Source organism: Scyliorhinus canicula, chromosome 10 (genome assembly GCF_902713615.1).
Source record: "Scyliorhinus canicula chromosome 10, sScyCan1.1, whole genome shotgun sequence".
Classification (NCBI taxonomy): Eukaryota; Metazoa; Chordata; class Chondrichthyes; order Carcharhiniformes; family Scyliorhinidae; genus Scyliorhinus; species Scyliorhinus canicula.
In genome coordinates, this window is record NC_052155.1 from 101,329,269 (window position 1) to 101,349,834 (window position 20,566).

Sequence of the window (20,566 nt, forward strand, 5' to 3'; positions counted from 1 at the left end):
AATATTCAACTATTTATTTTGGGCATGAAGGAAGGTACTTGTATCAGAAGTTTCTGAGGACAAAATGAGAATGTGACTTTTTATTTGTTATGGATCTGGGCATCACTGGCTCGGCTAGCATTTATTGCACATCCATAATTGAGAAAGTGCTGATGAGCTGCCTGAACCGCAGCAGTCCATTAGGAACACCCACAGTGCTGGTTCAAAGGGGGTTTCAGAATTCTACACAGTGACAGTGAAAAAGTAGTGATTTGGTTTCAAGCCAGGACGATGTGATACTTGGAGAGAAACATGCTGTTGGATAGTGTTCTCATGTATTCGCTTTCTTGTCTTTGTAGGTGATAGAGGTCACTGATTTGGAAGGTGCTGTCGAAGGAGCCTTCAGGAGTTCCTGCAGTGCATCTTGTAGATGGCGCACACTGCTGCTTACCGTGCTTCAGTGGTGGAGGGAATGAATGTTTAAAGTGGTAGATAGGAGGTGGCATGTGGCGTAGTGGTTAGCACTGGGGCTGAGGCGCTGAGGAACCAGGTTTGAATCCCGGTCCTGGGTCACTGTTCCTGTGGAGTTTGCACATTCTCCCCATGTCTGCGTGGGTTTCATCCCCACAACCCAAAGATGTGCAGGTTGGGTGGATTAGCCACGCTAAATTGCCCCTTAATTGGAGAAACAATAATTGGGTACTCTAAATTTATTTTTTAAAAGGTGGTAAATGGGAAGCCAATCAAATGGGCTCGAGCTTTTTGAGTGCTATTGTATCCCATCACACTCCTGACTTGTACCTTGTAAATGGTGGACAGGCCTTGAGTCATAAGGTGAGTTATTCTCTGCAGAATTCCCAGCCTCTGTCCTCTAGCAGCCACAGTATTTATGTCTGGTCCAGTTCACTTTCTGGCCAGTGACAACCAATAGGATGTTAATGGGGAATTCAGTGATGGTATGCTATTGAATGTCATGGAGGAATAGTTAAATTCTCTGTTGTTGGAGATGGTCATTGTTTGGCACTTGTATAGCACAAATGTTACTTACCACTTACAGCCCAAGCCTAAATATTGTCCAGTTGGGCATGGACTGCTTCTAAGGAGTTGTGAATTGTGCTAAACATTGTGCAATCATCTACGAACATTCCCACTTCTAATCCGATGATTGAGGGAAGGTCATTGATGAAACAGCTGAAGATGAGTTGACCTGAAGAACTCCTGCAATGATACTACAGGATCGAGATGATTACACTTCAACAATCACACCTTCTTCCTTTGTGTTAAGTATGACTTCAACCAATGGAGTCTGTCTCTCTCGCCCTTTCTGTCTCTCTCTCTCCTCCTCCTCCTCCTCCTCCTCCTCCTCCTCCTCCTCCTACCCCCGATTCCCATTGACTTCAGTTTTGCTCGGGATCCTTAATACCACACTGGGTCAAATGCTGCCTTGATCTCCAGGGCAGTTACCTCCCCTCACATCTGGAATTCAGTTCTTGTCCGTTTTTGGACAAAGGCTGTTATGAGGTCAAGAGCTGAGTGACCCAGGTGGAATCCAAACTGAGCTTCAGTGAGCAGGCTATTGCTGAAAAAGTGCAGCATAACAGCACTCTTGTCAACTCTTTCTTTCAGTTTACTGGTGATCAAGAGTAGACTGATGGGGCGGTAATTCACTGGATTAGATTTGCAATGCCTTTTCTGGACAGGACATAACTGGATAATTATTCGCATTGCTGGATTGATGCAAGTATTGTAGCTGTACTGGAAAAGCTTGACCATGTACATGACAAATTCTGGAGCACAAGTCTTCAGTACTATTTCCAGAATGTTATCAAGGCTCATTGTCTTTGCAGAATCCAGTGCCTTAAGCTGTTTTATCATTTCGCGTGGAGTGAATTGAATTGGCTGAAGACTGGCACCTGCGATGCTGGGGACCTCCGGTGGAGGCCATCCACTTGGCATTTCTGGCTGAAGATTGCTGAAAATGTATTCGCCTTTGTCTTTAACACTGATATAATGGACTCCCCCATTATTGAGAATGGGGACATTTGTGGTGCCTCCTCCAGTTGTTTAATTGTTCACCACCACTCCTGACTGGCTGTGGCGGGGTTGCAGAGTTTAGATCTGGTCTGTTGGTTGTGGAATCACTTCGCTCAGTCAATTGCTAACCCCCATATGTTAGTAAAGAAGTCTTTGCAGGGTTGACTGGCTGGATCTGCTGTTTTCGTTTCCGGTGCCTGGTGGTTCGTCCAGTTCTGTTTAAACTTTGTAGCCATTCAATACAATGAGTGGCTAGCTGGGCCATTTCAGAGGGCAGTTAATACTCAACCACATTGCTGTGGGCCTAGAGTCAAGTCCGCCGGTAAGGATTGCAGATTCCTTCCTGAAAGGAGTGAACAGGTTTTTATGATAATCGACAATGGTTTTCATGATAATCGATAGTGGTCACCCTTAGACTAACTTTTAATTCCAGATTTATCAATTGAATTTAAATTCCACCAACTGCTGTGGTGGAATTTGAACCTGTATGCTCAGAGCATTAGCCTGGTCTCTGGATTACTAGTCCAGTGACATTATCGCTACTTCCGATGGACTATTGATGGAGCAAAAATGTTAGTACCAAAGTATACTTTTCAGAGAAAGATCCATGGTGCAGGGAGAAGAAAAAAACATATTCTGCAACCAAATGGGCAATGGCACCCTGTTACTAAGGAAACACTACTGGTTGGAATGGTATTTATTCTGTTTGGTAAAGGCATAAAGAAATGGAATTATGAAATCAACAAATATTTAAGTCTTATTTAAGCAAGGAAGTTGGTCAAATACTTGATTCCCTGTCATCTCTCTGGTATATCACCAGCTGAGGATAACACAGCTGTAATCTAATATTGGTTGGAAATTTGTGCTGTTCGTCGTGTGGATGAAAGCAGGTTTGATTCCCCACTGGGTCACTCTGTGCAGAGTCTGCACGTTCTCCCCGTGTCTGCGTTGGTTTCCTCCGGGTGCTCCGGTTTCCTCCCACAGTCCAAAGATGTGCAGGTTAGGTGGATTGGCCATGCTAAATTATCCTGAGTGCCAAAAATTTTAGGAGGGGTTATTGGGTTACGGGGATAGGGTGGAAATGAGGGCCTAAGTGGATCGGTGTAGACTCGATGGGTCGAATGGCCTCCTGCACTGCATGTTCTGTGTTAAAACTTTTTCTGTATGTAAGTGGCAGTGAAAAAGTTTGATGTTTGATTGGCGCTGTACAGCTAATACTAAACAGAAATATTATTTATGCCTGGCCTACTGTCCAGAATGGCCCATGGTAATTATGTTTTAATTTCAACTGTCTCAACTTTTTTTAACAAAGCATTACTCACTTTCTCCTACTTTGTGCTGTTGGTCAGTGTAGCCTTGGGACTGTAGTTGTGTGATTTGAAAAGAATAATTGACTAGAACTTCGAACATGATTTTGACAAGGAGTTAAGCTATTGGCCATTGTCTTTTTGATTTAAACAAATTTGAGAAATGTGTAATGTTTGAGAACACCTTTCGCACTGATTTGATAAAAGAACCCGCAAAATGCTGCTGTGCAGGTGTTGAGAATGTTGATAGCTGATTGAGGGAAGCAGATGGCTTTAGTCAGTGGCATCAAGCCAAAAGAGCAGGTGCTGGTCATGTGACTGCTGGTTACCAGGGTAATCTTGTTGCTCTTGGCGTGCAGATGAAAGGAAAGGGGGCCCCAGTGTTCAGCTGTAGTATTGTATAATTTGTGGCAGTTAGAGCGGAAATAAATGCTGGAAATGGAGTTTCATGGCAAGAGAAGCTGATGGCAGTGTTTAGTAAATACTAAAGTAATTGGTGTGGAAATAATAGTGCTGAGAATTACATGAAGTGAGTTTTGGCTAAATCATGGTTTAGCATGTCTTTTTATCATTTGGCTTCAGCACTTCATAAAAGTAAGAGAAATTGAGCTCCTTGGACATAGGTATTGTTTCTTACAGTTTTATTAAAAAAGCATGTTTCCCAAAGGATACAATCCATTCCAGGGATAGATCTCAATTTGGACCTGAGCTTTGTTTTATGATACCACCCATTGTGTTCTATTGAAGGTGATGTGTCCAATTAAAAGGAAAGAATGGTTCATCAATAGTATTTTTCCTTTGGGTTCCCATATTACTCAATATAGCTTGACTAGTGTGCCAAGACTATTATCTTCACAGTTAAATTCTAAAGTTTGTATCACAGGAGATGCAAGCAGAGAGCATAATTTGCATCAAAATATAGAGGGGTCATCACCTTCAATGTGAATCAGCTTTATGATTCTCCAGTTGTAATCCCCCAAAATTGGTGTTTTACCCTACAGTTAATAGCTCACCCTCCTATGTAATTTGGTAATTTGATTTTAGTTTGAACATACCTATTGACATCATTTGAAAAAGGGAATATTAACCATGTGCCTTTTTGGACATTTTTTATTTTCAATTCGGAAGTAAAGCACAAATGTCCAAATCAATACTTTTGGGTGAATGGAATTAATTCTCTGAACAAGAAAACTCAAATCCATTAAGTGCACATTTCCAACTGATCCTGATTTGCACGCTATGAATTGTCCTCCATTTATTTATGAATTGTCCTCCATTTATTTAATTACTTCAGAAAATTAAATAACCAATAAAAATTTCAGAATGTGCTCAAACGCGAGGACTTGGAGATCTGCAAACTGTTGCGTAATAGTGACATGTTTCCTGCCACAAATTACATTCCAATGATCAAAACTGAATCAGATCCTCAATATTCTGGAATATCTAATTAGATTGAGGCCTCATTTTTTGTGGCCACTCAGTCGTCCAGCAGAACTGCATCTTAAGAACTATACTCAGTTTTAGTCTCTAATGGGGGCCTAGAAAATATTCAGAAGAATTAATCGTAATTCTAATAATTGTGGCATGGGCCACAGTACTTTCAACTGATTGGCAAATGTCCAAAACTTTTTTTATGCAACAGATAGGATTTTTAAAAATGATTTCATGGGATGTCAGCCTCACTGGCAAGGCGAATGGGGCATTAGTGAGCCAGGTGGGTTTTTGTCCAAAAATTGAGAGTTTCATAGTCACGATTTCTGTGATATTCCTTTCATATTCATTAATCAAATTCCTCCAGATGTCATGGATGATTTGAACCCATGTCCCCAGAGCATTAGTCTGGGCGTCAGATTACTAACCCAATGGCATTACCACTATGTCATCACCTACTCTTGGTTTGAACTACGTTTGTTAGATGGGTGAGAAATGATTCAATTGTGGTTTTCAGAAGGAATTGGATAAATATTTGAAGGCGAATATATTACAGGGATATGTGGCGGGAGCGTGGAACTAGAATGGGAAAGAGCCGACACAGACTCAGTGGGTCTAATGGCTTCCTTCTGTTTTGTACTATTTAAGAATACTTGAATGATTTGAAATTACAAAATATAAGATGACTTATCAGAGACTGCTGATTGCAACAGGAAATACTTGAGTGTTTATGAATATTTCAAAAAACAAGCCAATAGAACTGATGCTTTGCAAATCTAACCGGATTTATTTTAGAAGTTTTTTTTAAACAGTGAGAACTCCGGGTTGCCTCTTGATCTATAAAGGTAATTTAAACCCGAGAAATGGAATGTATTAAAACTGGAATTAAATACCACAAACTCAATTCCTGGGCTGATAATATTTCTATTTTGAAGGAGCAATGATAGTTCTTGAAATGCAAATTCAACTTCTGCTTCAATGGCAGGAATTGTTCATCCTCATGCATGACATAACTTTCTTATTCAGCCCTTTTATGTCCATTTGGGTCGATCACCAAGCTTTTTGCACTTCGTTTATAAGATGACACTCCAAATTGCCTCCATTTTAAATAGGTTGCTTTCTATTCCACAAAAAAATAAATTTTAACTGAATAGAATTAAACATGAATTTTAGTTGTTGCTGTTGGGTTGTTAATTTTATTCATTTAAAAATTGCCCTTTTCTAGCAATGCGTGGCTTGCTTAGAAGTTAGAGCTGTTCTTCAGAGGTGTCTGGGACAGAGGAGGGTTGAGGTCAGGATCAGGTAGGGTGATACTGAGAAAAGAGGGAGAGCTTAGAGGCATTTCCACCAGGTAGACAGGAATAATGTGGGGGATACCAGTTCACGGGCAAGTTGAAGGATTGTACAAATTCTGGCATCATTGTGGCCACAAATATGCACTAATGCTAGCTCTATTAAATTGATTCACATTGTTCAAATAGATGCAGTCCGTACATAGTGTACTCACCTCTTTGAAAGGAGAGTGCTTTGAATACACTAACAAGAAAAGCAGCAATGAATGCTGTTCTTTGAAATTCTGATGACTGCGCTTGAGCTGTCCTCACTCTTAGCCCATCTATGTTACTCTCAGCTATATGTTGATTTTGTTGTCAGGCACGTTCTTCGTTTTGAATGGAGGAGGCAACAGATGCACAAACTGGCAGCACAGCATGTTCTGGAATTTCCCTGTCTTTTGTGAGTTTACCTCTGCCATCCCAGTTACCCGTCCTGCACTCTCTCACCTGTAGCTCATTCCTTTCATGGAGTTGTTTCCAGAGTACTGTCACCCTCCGATCAGTTTTGGTGGTTGTTGAGGAGTATCATCAAGCTAGTCAAATGGTGCTTAAATAGTATGTCCACACCCAACCTTTGCAGCAGGAGGTGTTGGATAGCCACCTTCAATGGGAATGCCAGTGGAAGATTTAGAAGTCTAATTGTAGTCAGAAAATTGCTAAAGCCACTTTCGGCACACTCAGTTACTATGCTGGCCCGGTCAGTAGAGATCCGGAATTTTACATGGGAATTTCTAGTTATTGTAGCTTCGTGCTGCATCCAAATAATGTTTTAGCTCACAAGGTTGTTGTGAAGCTCTCTTCATTTCTTGAACACGTTAGAAGTTATGCAGAATAAAGTTCTGTTAGTGCCGGTAGCCTATTTGCGGTCAAAATGTATGTCTAGGTAGGCTAGTTGACAGGGAAAGGGCTGTTGAGGGTTTGACAGAGGAAGGAAAAAGTGAAATGAGCAGTACTACCCAAGCCCAAAGAATCTTGTGATCATCCTGGTCTGAAAGGTTTAATTCTACAATGGCTTGAATGTTTACCATCAAGCACGAGGGCACTTTGTGCTTGTTTGTTTGATGTCTAAGCTGTTGCATTCAGAGATGAATAATGGGGAGGGGGTCTTGTACTGTATGTGAAATTGTACGGATTGAGAAAATGGTAGGCTACACCTATAATGATTATTCTAACCTGGTTGAGGGTCTCAACTGCTCAATTAAGGAGTAAAGTGGAAAGAACAGAAATTCAAGTAGGCTTCCAATTACCTTATTTCTCTAGTTGACTGTTCCTCTAGGAAATACTTCGGATTTGTTTGTTGTTTTTGGGACAAAATGCAATTTCAAAAGAAACCAATAGAATTTTAAAGTATTATTTGGAATATTATGATTGCATTTGCTTACTGTTATACTGTATACTGATAGATGTTAATATTTTGTAGCAACAAGAAAAATACACCAGAATCAACAGTTGGAAAGAAAAAAGGCAAAAGGAAACATGACTCTTCCCCTGAAAATTCAGATATGGACAAAACGCCACCTCCATCTCCACAGGAAGAGGATGAATTGGGAGTGCAGGTGATTGCAACTTCATTTATACAAGTATAAATAAAAAAATTTGGTTGAGAACTGTGCATGTAGAATACATGATTGCTTGAATATTATAACATTTATATATTTTCTAATTAAATGATTGGTGTACTGGCCCATGTTGCCATTGTTTTCAACTTCTGGTATGTTAGTCGGGTAAAACATTTTCCAGCTAGAAGTGATGGGTTACTGTCGGTGGACTGTGGTATTAAATGAAAACCGCGATAAAATTGGTGTTATGAAGCAAATATTATAAAGAGAACAAAAGCAAAATAGTGCTCATCCTGGAAAGCTGCAATAAACTGAAAACGCTGGAAATATTTCCATGGTCAGGCAATGTCTGTGGAGACAGAAAAGTTAAAGTAAGATCGTCAACTTGAAATGTTAGTTTTCTGCCTTCACACGTGCTGCTTGACATGCTGAATATTATTATTCCCAGCATTTTTGTTTTTATTTAAGGACATTATTACATTTGCCTATTTTATATCACCTATTGTAGAAATGTTTTTGTCCATATGTTCAAGCAATTGAGAAAACTGAAAAAAAAATTAAAATTTCCTCAAATTAAGTAAAGCATGTTCCATTGGTTATCGTGGGCAGTAATACCCTTTTCCAATTTTCTTTTGAATTGTGCATGAATGAAATGCGGGCAAATTTGCAATAAGTTGATTTCTGTCATGCAAATAAACCAGCACTATATCTCAAGTTTAACTTCAACACCAAACTTAAAAACATTTGCTTTGAGTGCACTTCAAAGGCTTGCTTTTTTTTCTTTTTAAAAATTATTCCGGATATCCATCATCGGGTGGTCCCTTTTTTGAATTATCATACATGTGAGTTAAACCAGAGAAATCAAATCAGCCCACTGTAAAAGGCTTGCACTATATAGAGGAATACCTCATTTTTGTCCATCAAATCACTTGTCTGTATACCGTGTACAGAGTGCTCCGATCATGGACTTTGTCCAACCTGCTTAATTTCCTGGGGAGACAACCAACTAAAAATCAATCCTGTCAACCAGCATTGCTTTAGTTTGGTGGTTGGACTGTCCCCTGAGACAGAAGGTTGCAGGATGAAACCCCACTCCAGAACATCAACATGTAATTTAGTTTGAAACTTCAATGTATTTCTGAGGTTGTAAGGTTAAACCGAGAGATTTTTGTTGCGTCAAACTGTCGAGAGTTTTATAATCGGAACATAGCGAAAGCCGTACCCGTATTTAAAAGCATTACCTGATCATCCCTTGTTCCAAATTAAGGAGGAGTGCTACACTGCCATGTTTTGGATGAAACGTGAAGAAAAGTCTGAAGTGATTCATATTGCTAGGAAGAATGCAAAGAGACAATATCCTAAATTGATGCAGGAGCAGAGGACTTGGGTGTATATGTGCATAAATTGAAAGTCACAAGAAGAGTTGAGAGAGCAGTTAATAAAGCTTATGGTTTGGCATCAGGGCTACATCAATAGGAGCATAAGGTACAAAAGCAAGGAGGTTATGTTAAACCTGTATAAAACACTGATTCTGCCACAACCAGACTTGGGGATGTGAAGACATGAGGGCGGGTGCAGAAAAAATAAAGAGAATGGTTCCAAGGATGAAGAACTTCAGTTACGTAGGAAGATTGAGGGAATTGGAATTGCTTTCCTTTGAGGAGAAGTTTGAGATGAGATTTGATAGACTTATTCAAAAATGGGCTCGACAAAATGGTCTGGTGAAATTGTTCCCATTGGTGGAAGAATGGACACCAGGTGCACAGATTTGATGCCATTGCTTCTCTTGCCAATTACAACACGAGGGAAGAGTTTTCATACTATGAGCGGTTAAGATCTGGAATGCACTGCCTGAGAGTGTGTTTGAGGAAGGATCAGTTGAGGCATTCAAAAGGGAATTGGATCACTGTCTGAAAAGGAAAGATTTGTAGGGCTATGCTGTGGAGAGAAATCAGGAGAGGCATTGGGTGAATTGCTCCTTCAGAGGGCTAACACACAACTAGCTGAATGTCTGAACTCTGTGCTATAAATTCTGATTCTACATTAAAATGCACCACTATCTGCCTGTTCAGGTGGATGGAAAAGGCTATATTTTTAGGGACTGCTGGAATATTCACACTCATTCATATTCCACACACTGCTGTTTTGGGACTGAACAATATTGTAAAAGGAGCTAAATGAAAAGGCGTTACATCTGCTATCGTTGTAAAGCGAAATGCAGAGATGTGGAAGAGTAAGCAAGTGTGTCGAGAGGAGAAATGTCTCGGAAAACAGAAGATGGGCTTGGTGGAGGGGATGTTTTCATTGCAGAAAATGATTTGAATAGAACAGAATGTGGCGACACATCCTGAGGGGGGCAAGAGGGATGGATGGCCTAAATGTGGGAAGCAAAGTGGATGTCATAAAAGATTCTGTTTAGCTACTCTTTGACACTTTTCACATACAACTGTATTAAGTATAATACCAATCATCACCTCATAGCATCATGTAGCAAAACAGATATTCTAATGTAAGACAGTAATTTATATGTACTACTTCCAACCTCTGCTGATTCTCGTTTAGTCTGTTATACACGAAGAGGTCAAATAGAGATTGGGTGAATGTTGAACACTGCTATTCTGTTTGCAGATCATCTGGACATCCTTCAGTCCTCGAACTTACACATTAAATGTAAAACTTGAGCCCTTCGCTTTCTCTTCCATTGTCTAATTGGTACGGAATGCTGGGAATAAACATCTGGGAGATGGGTTGCTGTTGAGATAAGGGTCCTTTGCCTGAACAGATTTGAGAGATGGGGCTTCACTCTGCTTTCTTCTTGGGTACTGGTGAGGCTGCTTGCCAATTGCAGCATTTTGTGCATTTCAATGCCTTTCGTTCCAACGATTAATTGTTTAGGCAATTTCCATCTGTTTTCTTCTTTGTAGTTTTGCCAGAGCCCTGTTTGTTTATTTTTCCTATTCTGCTTCTTCCCCCTGCCCTTTTGATCAGTTCCACTAGAACAGGGGTGGGCAAACTACGGGCCGCATGGCCCGCCAAAGGTCTTTATGCGGCCCACCAAGATCAAGTCATTAAAAAAAATTAAAAACATTTTTTTTTTTATAAGGTTAATGGGGGGGGGGGGACTGTTGGGCTACTGGTATAGGGTGGATACGTTGACTTGAGTAGGGTGATCATTGCTCGGCACAACATCGAGGGCCGAAGGGCCTGTTCTGTGCTGTACTGTTCTATGTTCTATATGAGGCGCCCAGAATCATAACCGGGTGAAGCGCCATTTTTGAAAAGTAGAGAAAAAGAGGGCTAAGGGCAGGATGCCGCCGGGGGAAGCGCTGAGGTATATGCCGCACACTAATTGGTTACAACCGGGACTATTAATTAATATACTATGCGGCCCTTTAAAATTGTGAATTTCTGAATGTGACCCTTGCACGGAAAAGTTTGCCCACCCCTGCACTAGAAGACTTGCTTACCCTCCAGTTCTACCAAGTTTTACAGCACAAATCCGGATCTTTCCTGTCTAATTACCAGTGCAGATAAATCTATTTTTCTAGCATTCCATATATTTATCCTATTATCATCAAGACCATGTCCATCTGCACAACCACGGAACCCTGCTACTTCGTTATTGCTGCACTTGCAAGTTGTTGACTCACTATGTAGCCTACAGACAGTCCTCGGACTTGGAACTCATTTGGCACCTAAAAACAATGCAATTCAAAATGTTGTAAGTGGGAACTGATTTTCCTATAGGAACTATGATATAAATGAGGGATTGGTTCCTGATCCTAAGACAACATCACTCGTGGGGCAGACGGCAGGATTAAAAGCTCAACTCTTGCCCTGTCAAGCCACTGAGGTGACTGTTGATGCCTGCACGTCTCAGCATAAGCTCCGAGGTTAGTGTGCGGGATATAATGAAGCCATTAATCAGTGTTTAATCTTAAACTTCTGCGAGTCTGAGCTCATATTAAATACAACATAATGCATTAAAATCACAATGGTTGTGCCAAACAAATTAACAGAATAAAACACCTGTTTCCAACCTAATAACGACGGTTCGACCTGTCCAACCATACAGATGGGTGGTGCAGAACGTCAATGCACATGTATAAACATACTGGCGCAGCGCCATAAAGTTGAAACCAATGTTATAAAGTCAAAATGTTGTGTCAATTTATAAACATAACTGCCGTTCCTTATAACCCGAACTTTGTGAAGTCAAGGACTGCCGTTACTATCTTCTGGTAAAGACAGAAAAAAGTCCAGTTCCATGGAAACCGTCGGGATATTCCTCTCCAACTCCTTAAAGCAATCAAGCAAATGCTTGCAGACCATTGGTGCCCGTGATCCGTCAAAAAATTTGAATGATTAACAATTCTCTTTTATAACTGGAGTAGTTCTCAGAACTTCTCAAATTTCCTTTTAAACGACTCCAGTGACCTCATACTCACCAGCTACTGCAACATTTTAATGATCACATGCTTCTAAAGTAAATACTTCCTGGCAATGAATTAAACTCTGCTTACTGATTTTATAGGTGTGACTTCCTGCCCTGTCAACTCTATCCATTTCAAATAACCTAACCAAAATGTATTCTATTCCTGCCTCCTAACAACTTCAGAAGTAACCCATCTAAAATGACGTTTCTCTAAAGTAAATAACCCGAATTCCAAGAGCTGTAGCAGATGGAGTAAATGGTACAGTGGCAGCATGAATGAAAAGTTGGTCCAGTGTCAGGAAACAAGAGTTGTGGGAAACAATTGTTTTTCGATTGGAGCTATGTATACCCCAGGGTTCCCCAGGGGTCAGTACTAAGACCACTGCCTTTCTTGATTTGCATTTGCAAAAATGAAAATCGCTTATTGTCACGAGTAGGCTTCAATGAAGTTACTGTGAAAAGCCCCTAGTCGCCACATTCCGGCGCCTGTTCGGGGAGGCTGGTACGGGAATTGAACCGTGCTGCTGGCCTGCCTTGGTCTGCTTTTAAAGCCAGCGATTTAGCCCAGTGTGCTAAACCAGCCCCTACTTATGACCTAGACCTGGAGTATAATGTTAAACTTTGCAGATTATGACATAAACATTGGAGTATTGTGAACTGCGACAGGGATGATGATAGACCTTGTGAGGACATAGATAAGACAGGTGGAATGGGTAAGACACTTTACAGATGAAATGTAGAGCGGGGGAGTGATGCGTTTTGGTAGGGAAAAAATTTTTTTTTTATAAATGTTTTTTATTCAGTTTTCATGTTTTATATTGAACAAATTACAAATTGTTAGAGAGAGAGAAAAAAAAAGAACACGCAAAAATTAACATATATCTTCACAGGTGAGCATCTTCGTAGTAATAACTGTGGCCTCCCCCTTTTCGCCGGCATACATATTTTACATTCCCCAACATGTTTATTGGCATTTATTTAGTTTGGTTTTGGGCCTTAGCTAGCCATCAAACCCCCGTAACGAGCCCGTTCTCCCCCCCCCCCCCCCCCCCCCCCTCCCCCCGGGCCGGCTACCTTCCCCCGACTATTCTTCCTCTTGTACGTTGGCCACAAACAGGTCCCGGAACAATTGCATGAATGGCTCCCACGTTCTGTGGAAGCCGTCGTCCGACCCTCGGATGGCGAATTTGATTTTCTCCATTTGGAGAGAATCCGAGAGGTCGGACAGCCAGTCTGCAGCTCTGGGCGGTGCTGCTGACCGCCAGCCAAACAGGATTCTACGGCGGGCGATCAGGGAGGCAAAGGCAAGGGCGTCCGCCCTCCTCCCCAGGAATAGATCCGGCTGGTCTGAAACCCCGAAGACTGCCACTATCGGGCATGGCTCCACCCTCACCCCCACCACTTTGGACATAGCCTCGAAGAAGGCTGTCCAGTACTCCACAAGTCTGGGGCAAGACCAGAACATGTGGGCGTGGTTGGCCGGGCCTCTTTGGCACCGCTCACATCTGTCCTCCACCTCCGGGAAGAACCTACTCATACGGTTTCTCGTTAAGTGGGCTCTATGTACCACTTTTAGTTGCGTCAGGCTGAGCCTTGCGCACGTGGAGGTGGAGTTGACCCTATGCAGTGCTTCGCTCCAGAGTCCCCACCCTATCTCCATCCCCAGGTCGTCCTCCCATTTCCTTCTTGTTGCGTCCAGTACGGTGTCGTCCCTATCTACCAGTCGGCCATACATGTCACTACAGTTCCCTTTCTCTAGGATACTTGCGTCCAGTAGGTCTTCCAGTAGTGTCTGTCGTGGCGGTTGTGGGTACGTCCTTGTCTCCTTTCGTAGGAAGTTTTTGAGCTGCATGTACCGTAGCTCGTTCCCCCCAGCTAGCTGAAATTTCTCTGTCAGTTCGTCCAGTGTTGCGATCCTGTCGTCCGTGTATAGGTCCCTGACTGTCAGTGTCCCCCCGCCCTGTCTCCACCTTTTGAAGGTGGCGTCAGTCAGTGCTGGTTTGAACCTATGGTTGTTGCAGATGGGAGCCTTGTACAACATTTTGTTCAGGCCAAATTGCTGCCGCAGTTGGTTCCAGGATTGGAGGGTGGCTGTCACCACTGGGCTGCTGGAGTGTTTTTTGGGTGGGGATGGGAGTGCTGCCGTGGCGAGGGCCCGGAGGGAGGTCCCCATGCAGGAGGCCCCCATGCAGGAGACCTCCTACGCACGCACCCACTCGGCTCCTGGATCCATCCCGTTACTCGCTCGGCTGTTGCCGCCCAGTGGTAGAATTGTAGATTCGGGAGGGCTAGCCCCCCCTGGATTTTGTTTTCTGTAGGACCTTCTTTGGGATCCTAGCATTTTTACCCCCCCATACGAACGCCATGGTAAGTTTGTCCAGCGCTTTGAAGAAGGCCTTGGGGATGTAGATCGGAATGGATCTAAACAGGAAGACGAACCTGGGCAATACGTTCATTTTGATCGCCTGGACTCTTCCTGCGAGGGAGAGTGGGAGTGTGTTCCATCTTTGCAGGTCCTTTTTTACTTCCTCCGCCAGGCTGGTGAGGTTCCATTTGTGGATCCCTTTCCAGTCATGGGCTATTTGGATCCCCAGGTAGCGGAATTTATTTCGGGCTTGTTTGAACGGCAGCCCCTTTAGTGCTGGTGTACTGGGAAGATCTCGCTTTTGCTCATGTTGGGTTTGTAGCCCGAGAAGGCTCCAAACTCTTTCAGGAGCGCGATGATTCCGTCCATGCTGCTTTGTGGGTCCGAGATGTAGAGGAGCAGATCATCTGCATAGAGTGAGACTCTGTGCTCTCTGCCTCCCCTTCGGATCCCCCTCCAATCTTTTGCTGCCCTGAGCGCGATTGCTAACGGTTCGATTGCTAGTGCAAGTTGGTATTGTTGGTCCATACACTCGCCATGGGGGCGTTGTATAGGAGTTTTACCCACGCAGTGAACCCTGTTCCAAGCCCGAACCGCTCCAGTACCTCTATGAGGTATTTCCATTCGACTCTGTCGAAGGCCTTTTCTGCGTCCAGGGAGACGATCACCTCTTGTGTTCTCTCCCCGGAGGGGGTCATTATCACGTTCAGCAGGCGCCTGATGTTCGAGATAAGCTGTCTACCTTTGACGAAGCCCGTCTGGTCCTCTGTGACCACCTCAAGTACACAGTCTTCTAGGATTTTGGCCAGTATTTTGTCGTCTGCGTTCAGCAGAGATATGGGTCTGTATGACCCACATTCCGTTGGGTCTTTGTCTTTCTTAGGTATCAGCGAGATTGAGGCCTGTGCTAACGTGGGTGGCAGTGTGCCCCTAGCTAGCGAGTCTGTGAACATCTCCCGCAGGTGCGGGGCCAGTGCTGTCGCAAATTTTTTGTAGAAGTCCGCCGGGTATCCGTCCGGTCCCGGCGCCTTCCCCGTCTGCATGGAGCTGATACTGTCCATGATCTCTCCCAGTGCTAGTGGTGCTTCCAGGTCCCGTTTCCTGCCCTCTCCCACGACTGGTATGACCAGTCCATCAAGGAACCGGTTCATCCCAGCCTTCCCCGTTGGGGGCTCTGAGGTGTACAGCTCTTGGTAGAAGGCCTTGAAGGTTTTGTTAATCCTCTCTGGTTCTGTTTCCAACATGCCTCTGGTACCCCTGATTTGCCCAATTTCTCTGGTGGCTGCCTGCTTTCTCAGCTGGTGTGCCAACAGGCGGCTGGCTTTGTCTCCGTGTTCGTACAGGGTCCCGCGCGCCTGGCGGAGTTGGTGCACTGCTTTCCTGGTGGAGAGCAGGTCAAAGTTCCTTTGTAGTTCTTTTCTCTCCGCCAGGAGCTCTACGGTCGGGGCCTCGGAGTATTTACGGTCTACCTCCAGTATGGAGTCGACCAGCTTCTGCCCAGCACCCTTTCCTCCCTATCTCTTTGCGCTTTGAAGGCAATGATTTCCCCTCTTAGTACGGCCTTAAGCGCTTCCCAGAACGTGGAGGATGATACCTCCCCGTTTTGGTTGTTCTCCGTGTACTCCGCTATGGCCCGCGCTATCCTTTTGCTGAAGGCCTTGTCAGCTAGTAAGGCACCGTCCAACCTCCATGTGGGGCGCTGGGCCCTTCCCGTCTCCAGCCGCACGTCCATGTAGTGTGGGGCGTGGTCTGATATCACCTTGTCTATCCCTGGAAGCACCGTTTTCCCCACCACAAAGAAGTCAATTCTGGTGAACACGTTGTGTACTGGGGAGAAGAAGGAGAATTCTTTCTCATTCTTTCTCCCCCGGGTGGGCGAACCTCTAGGGGTCCACAGCTCCCATCTGCTCCATAAAGTGACCGAGTTCCCTTGCCATGTTTGAGGTTTTCCCCGTTTTGGGGTTTGATCTGTCCGTCTTTGGGTCCTGTACACAGTTGAAGTCCCCCCCCCCCCCCCCCCCCCCCCCCCCCCCATGATTAGTCGATGCGTCGCTATGTCCGGGATTTCTGCCATGGTCTTTTGGATGAAGCTCGTGTCGTCCCAGTTGGGTGCGTACACGTTGACTAGGACTACCGGCGCCCCATCCAGGGCCCCGCTGACCATGACATATCGCCCCCCTGGGTCTGTAACCGTCTTTGTCGCCCTAAACATTGTCCTCTTGCCGATCAGTATCGCCACCCCCCTGGCCCTTGTCCCATAGCAGGAATGGTAGGTTTGTCCCACCCAGCCCTTTCTTACCCGCAGCTGGTCCTGCTCCCTCAGATGCGTCTCTTGGAGGAAGACTATGTCGGCCCTCATATTTCTGAGGTGGGTGAGGACTCTGGATCTCTTCACTGGGCCGTTAAGTCCCCTTACGTTCCAGGTGATTATCCTGGTGGGGGGCTTCTGCCCCCTCGTTCCTGTGGGATTAACCATGTTTGTCTGGTGGACGAGCCCCTGCCCTCCGGGGTTTCCCTTTGTTAGGGGGCCGTCCAGGATGGCCGCTACCACTGCTCTCCCCATGCGTTCGGGTCTCTGCGCTCCGGGGTTTCCCCTTGTCTTGGGGGCACCCGCCATGGCCGTCCACTGTGTGTCCGCCACGCGGGTAGTCCCCTGCACTCTGGGGGGCCCCTTTGCCCACAGACCGTACTGGGTGGGTGCTTGCAGCGGTTCCTTGTTCCGAGCCCTTGGTTGTGGTACTTTGTAGCCCTGTTCCTTTTCTGGCCTCGTTTGTCCCTTTGACCCTACCTTTCCCCTCCCTGTGTGCCCCCCCCCCCCCCCCCCCCGGTCTCTCCCTCTACCCTCCTCCCCTGTATACCCCTCCTTTGCTCCTCTATACCCTATCCCTGTCCCCGTTTGCTCTCCCGACTTTGGTGGGTGATCTCCCCCCTCCCCTGCCTGGCGCCTTCCCCCCCTGTTGGGGGTGCGCAGCGGCCCTGCTTTGTTGCGTGACCCCGGCGCTAGCTTTCCTGCTATTACGGTGGCTCCCCTCTCGGAGGTTGTTGTCTCGCTTCTCCTCTACCTGGCCTCTACGGTTTTCTGCCTGCTCTTCCCCCATCCTACCCATTGGCGTGTCGTTGCTCCTTGCCAGGGGCCCCTCGTCCCTACCTCCCCTGCTGTTCTTCCAGCCCGTGCTCCTCGACGAATCTATTCGCCTCAGCAGGGGCTGTAAAGAAATATTCCTTGTTTTGGTATGTGACCCAGAGCTTCGCTGGGTACAGCATACCAAAACGCACTTTGTTCCTGCAGAGAGCCGCTTTCGCTCTGTTAAACTCAGCCCGTTTCTTAGATATATCCACTCCAAGGTCTTCATATATTCGGATGGTGTGCCCGTCCCATTTGCTGGCTCTATTTTCCTTGGCCCAGCGCAGGATTGCCTCCCTATCCCGGTACCGGTGCAGTTTGGCTATGACTGCTCTCGGTTGATCCCCTTCCTTGGGCTTCGGGCGCAGCGACCGATGTGCTCTGTCCAGATCCGGTGGGGTGGGGAAAGCTTTCCTGCCCACTAAGTTGCCCAGCATTGCAGCCACGTATTCTGTGGGGTTTCTACCCTCGGTCCCCTCTGGCAGGCCCACTATCCTAACATTTTGCCTTCTCAAGCTGTTTTCTTGGTCGTCTACCCTGCCCTTCAGGCTCCCCTGTGTTGCGCCCAGTCTCGCCACTTCCCTTTCTAGGGCCGTGACCCGGTCGCTCATGTCTGTCGCTGCTTTCTCTAGCTCCTTAATGGTTGCCTCATGGGCTTCCAGTTTCCCCCCTTGAGCTTCCAGTTTCTTCCCTTGAGCTTCCAGTTTCTTCCCTTGGGCATCCACTTTCTCCTCCAATCTGGTCAGAGCCTGCTGCACCCCTGACATGGCCCTGGCCACTGCTGCCTGTGCTGCGGCCTCTGCGTCTGCTTTCAACTCTGCCTTGATTGCCTGCAGCTGCTCCCTCACCACCTCAGTAAAGGCTTCCTTTTTGGTAGGAAAAATGAGGAAAGGTAATATAAACTGGTAATAACAATGGGACCTGGGGTGTAATAGCATAAATTATTTAAGCTGCCAAGTTGAGAAAGCAGTTAATAAAGCATGTGGGATTCTGGACTAGAGGCATAGAAGACAACAGTACAAGAAAGTAACAGCAAACATATTTAAAATATTGTCTTGGCCTCAACTGGAGCATTGCGCCCAATTTTGGATACAGCACTTTTGGAAGGATGAGTGGATCTAGAAAAGGTTTACAAGAACAATTCCAATGTTGAGGGATTTCAGTTATGTGGGTAGATTAGGATTTAAGAGCGGAGTAGGTTTTAAGAGCAGGAGTAGACTATGGGGCCCTTCAAGCCTGCTCTGCTATTCAATAAAATCATGGCTGATCTGGTTGTGGTTTCAACTTCACTTTGCTGCATAGCTCCATAACCCGTGGCTAGGTTGTCGATCAAAAATCTGTCTGTCCGGGAGGGGTGGGACATAGAGTTTCGCTGTACGCAAATTACCTGCTCTTACACCTATTGGATCCGGGGGGGGGGGGGGTCCTTGGGCTACCGAAGTTTAGTAATTATTACTGGCGGCTAACATGTCATGATAAGGAAGTGGGTGGTGGGGGCGGGGTCAGTTTGGGAGCGGATGGAGGCAGCTGTGTGTAGGGACACCAGTCTGGGGGCATTGATGATCGCACCTCTGCCGTTCCCGCCAGTGAGGTACTCCACCAGCCCCGTAGTGGTGGTGGCCCTGAGAATCTGGGGTCAATGGAGGAAGTACGTTGGAGAAGTGGGAGCATCGGTCTGGTCCCCAATATGTGATAATCACCGGTTTGCCCTGGGGAGCTTGGATGGGGTTTAGAGTATGGCAAAGGGTGGGAATTGAGAGGGTGGGGGACTTGATTTTAGAGGGGAGCCTTCCCTAGCTTGAGGGCGCTGGAGGAGAAGTTTGGGTTGGCAAGGGGGAACAAATTTAGATATTTACAGGTGTGGGACTTTCTGCGCAGGCAGGGTATCATCCTTCCCACTCCTGCCACGAAGGGGGATCCAGCACAGGGTAGTGTCTAGGGGATGGGTGGGAGAGGGGAGCGTCTCGGACATCTACAAAGAACTCATGGGGGCGGAGGAGACGTGGAAGGAGGAGCTTGGTGGTGAGATGGAGGATGGCCTATGGGCGGACACGTTGAGCAGAGTCAACACAACCGCAACATGCACCAGTCTCAGCTTGATCCAATTCAAGGTGGCCCACTGGGCCCACATGACAGTAGATTCATTTGGGGTGGAGGACAGGTGTGCAAAATGTGCGGGAGGACCAGCGAACCATGTTCACATGTTCTGGGCGTGTTCAAAACTTGGGGGATATTGGCAGGGGTTTGCAGATGTCATGTCGAGAGTATTGAAAACAAGGGTGGCAATAAGTCCAGAGCTGGCGATTTTCGGGATGTCAGAAGACCCGGGAATCCAGGAGGAGAAAGAGGCAGATGTTCTGGCCGTTGCTTCCCTGGTAGCCCGGAGACGGATGCTGCCAGCTTGGAGGGACTCAAAGCCCCCGAAGTCGGAGACCTGGCTAACTGACATGGCGAGTTTTCTTGGCCTAGAGAAGATTAAGTTCGCCTTGAGAGGGTGACTGTTAGGGTTCGTCCGGAGGTGGCAGTCTGGAGGTGGCAACCATTCATCGACTTCTTTGCGGAGAATTAATCGTCAGCAGGGAGGGGCACATAGGGGGTCAATCAGGTGGGTCTTGGCGGGATGGGAGTCGGTGATTGCACTATATCTATTGTTCTTTGTACATTGTTTTTATACTGTTGCTGTTTGTAATGCCAAAAATACCGCATTAAAATTGTTTATTTAAAATTTTAAAAATCTGTCCGCCTCACTTCCAGTGGCGGCCAAGGAGTGAGTGGTCGCACACGGAGGGAACTCCAACTCAAAGGTGTGGATCTGATCCCTTTTTACCCGCAATAGGGAGAATTGTGTTTGGCAAGTGCAGCTGAAGGTGTGGAGGAGAAGTTCCCCCACCGGAAGTGGCATGTTGTGGTAGAGCAACAACTGGAAAGATGGCAGAGGGGGAAGGGTCGTCGCAGAGGGGGAAGGGTCGTCGCATGTTGGAAAACCCCAGATGGAGCA

The 20,566-nt window shown here is 45.8% G+C and overlaps 1 protein-coding gene across 4 annotated transcripts in view; it reads left to right on the top strand.

Annotated features, from left to right (window-relative positions):
• chd7 (chromodomain helicase DNA binding protein 7) overlaps window positions 1-20,566 on the top strand; it is a 322,761-nt gene that overhangs the window by 125,038 nt on the left and 177,157 nt on the right. For 3 of the 4 annotated variants that reach the window (XM_038809440.1, XM_038809439.1, XM_038809438.1), the window contains 2 exons: window positions 6,405-6,485; window positions 7,506-7,641. In XM_038809440.1, the coding sequence (XP_038665368.1) occupies window positions 6,405-6,485; window positions 7,506-7,641 (217 nt within the window). The remainder of the gene's footprint in view (window positions 1-6,404; window positions 6,486-7,505; window positions 7,642-20,566) is intronic. The other variant, XM_038809441.1, reaches the window with a different exon arrangement.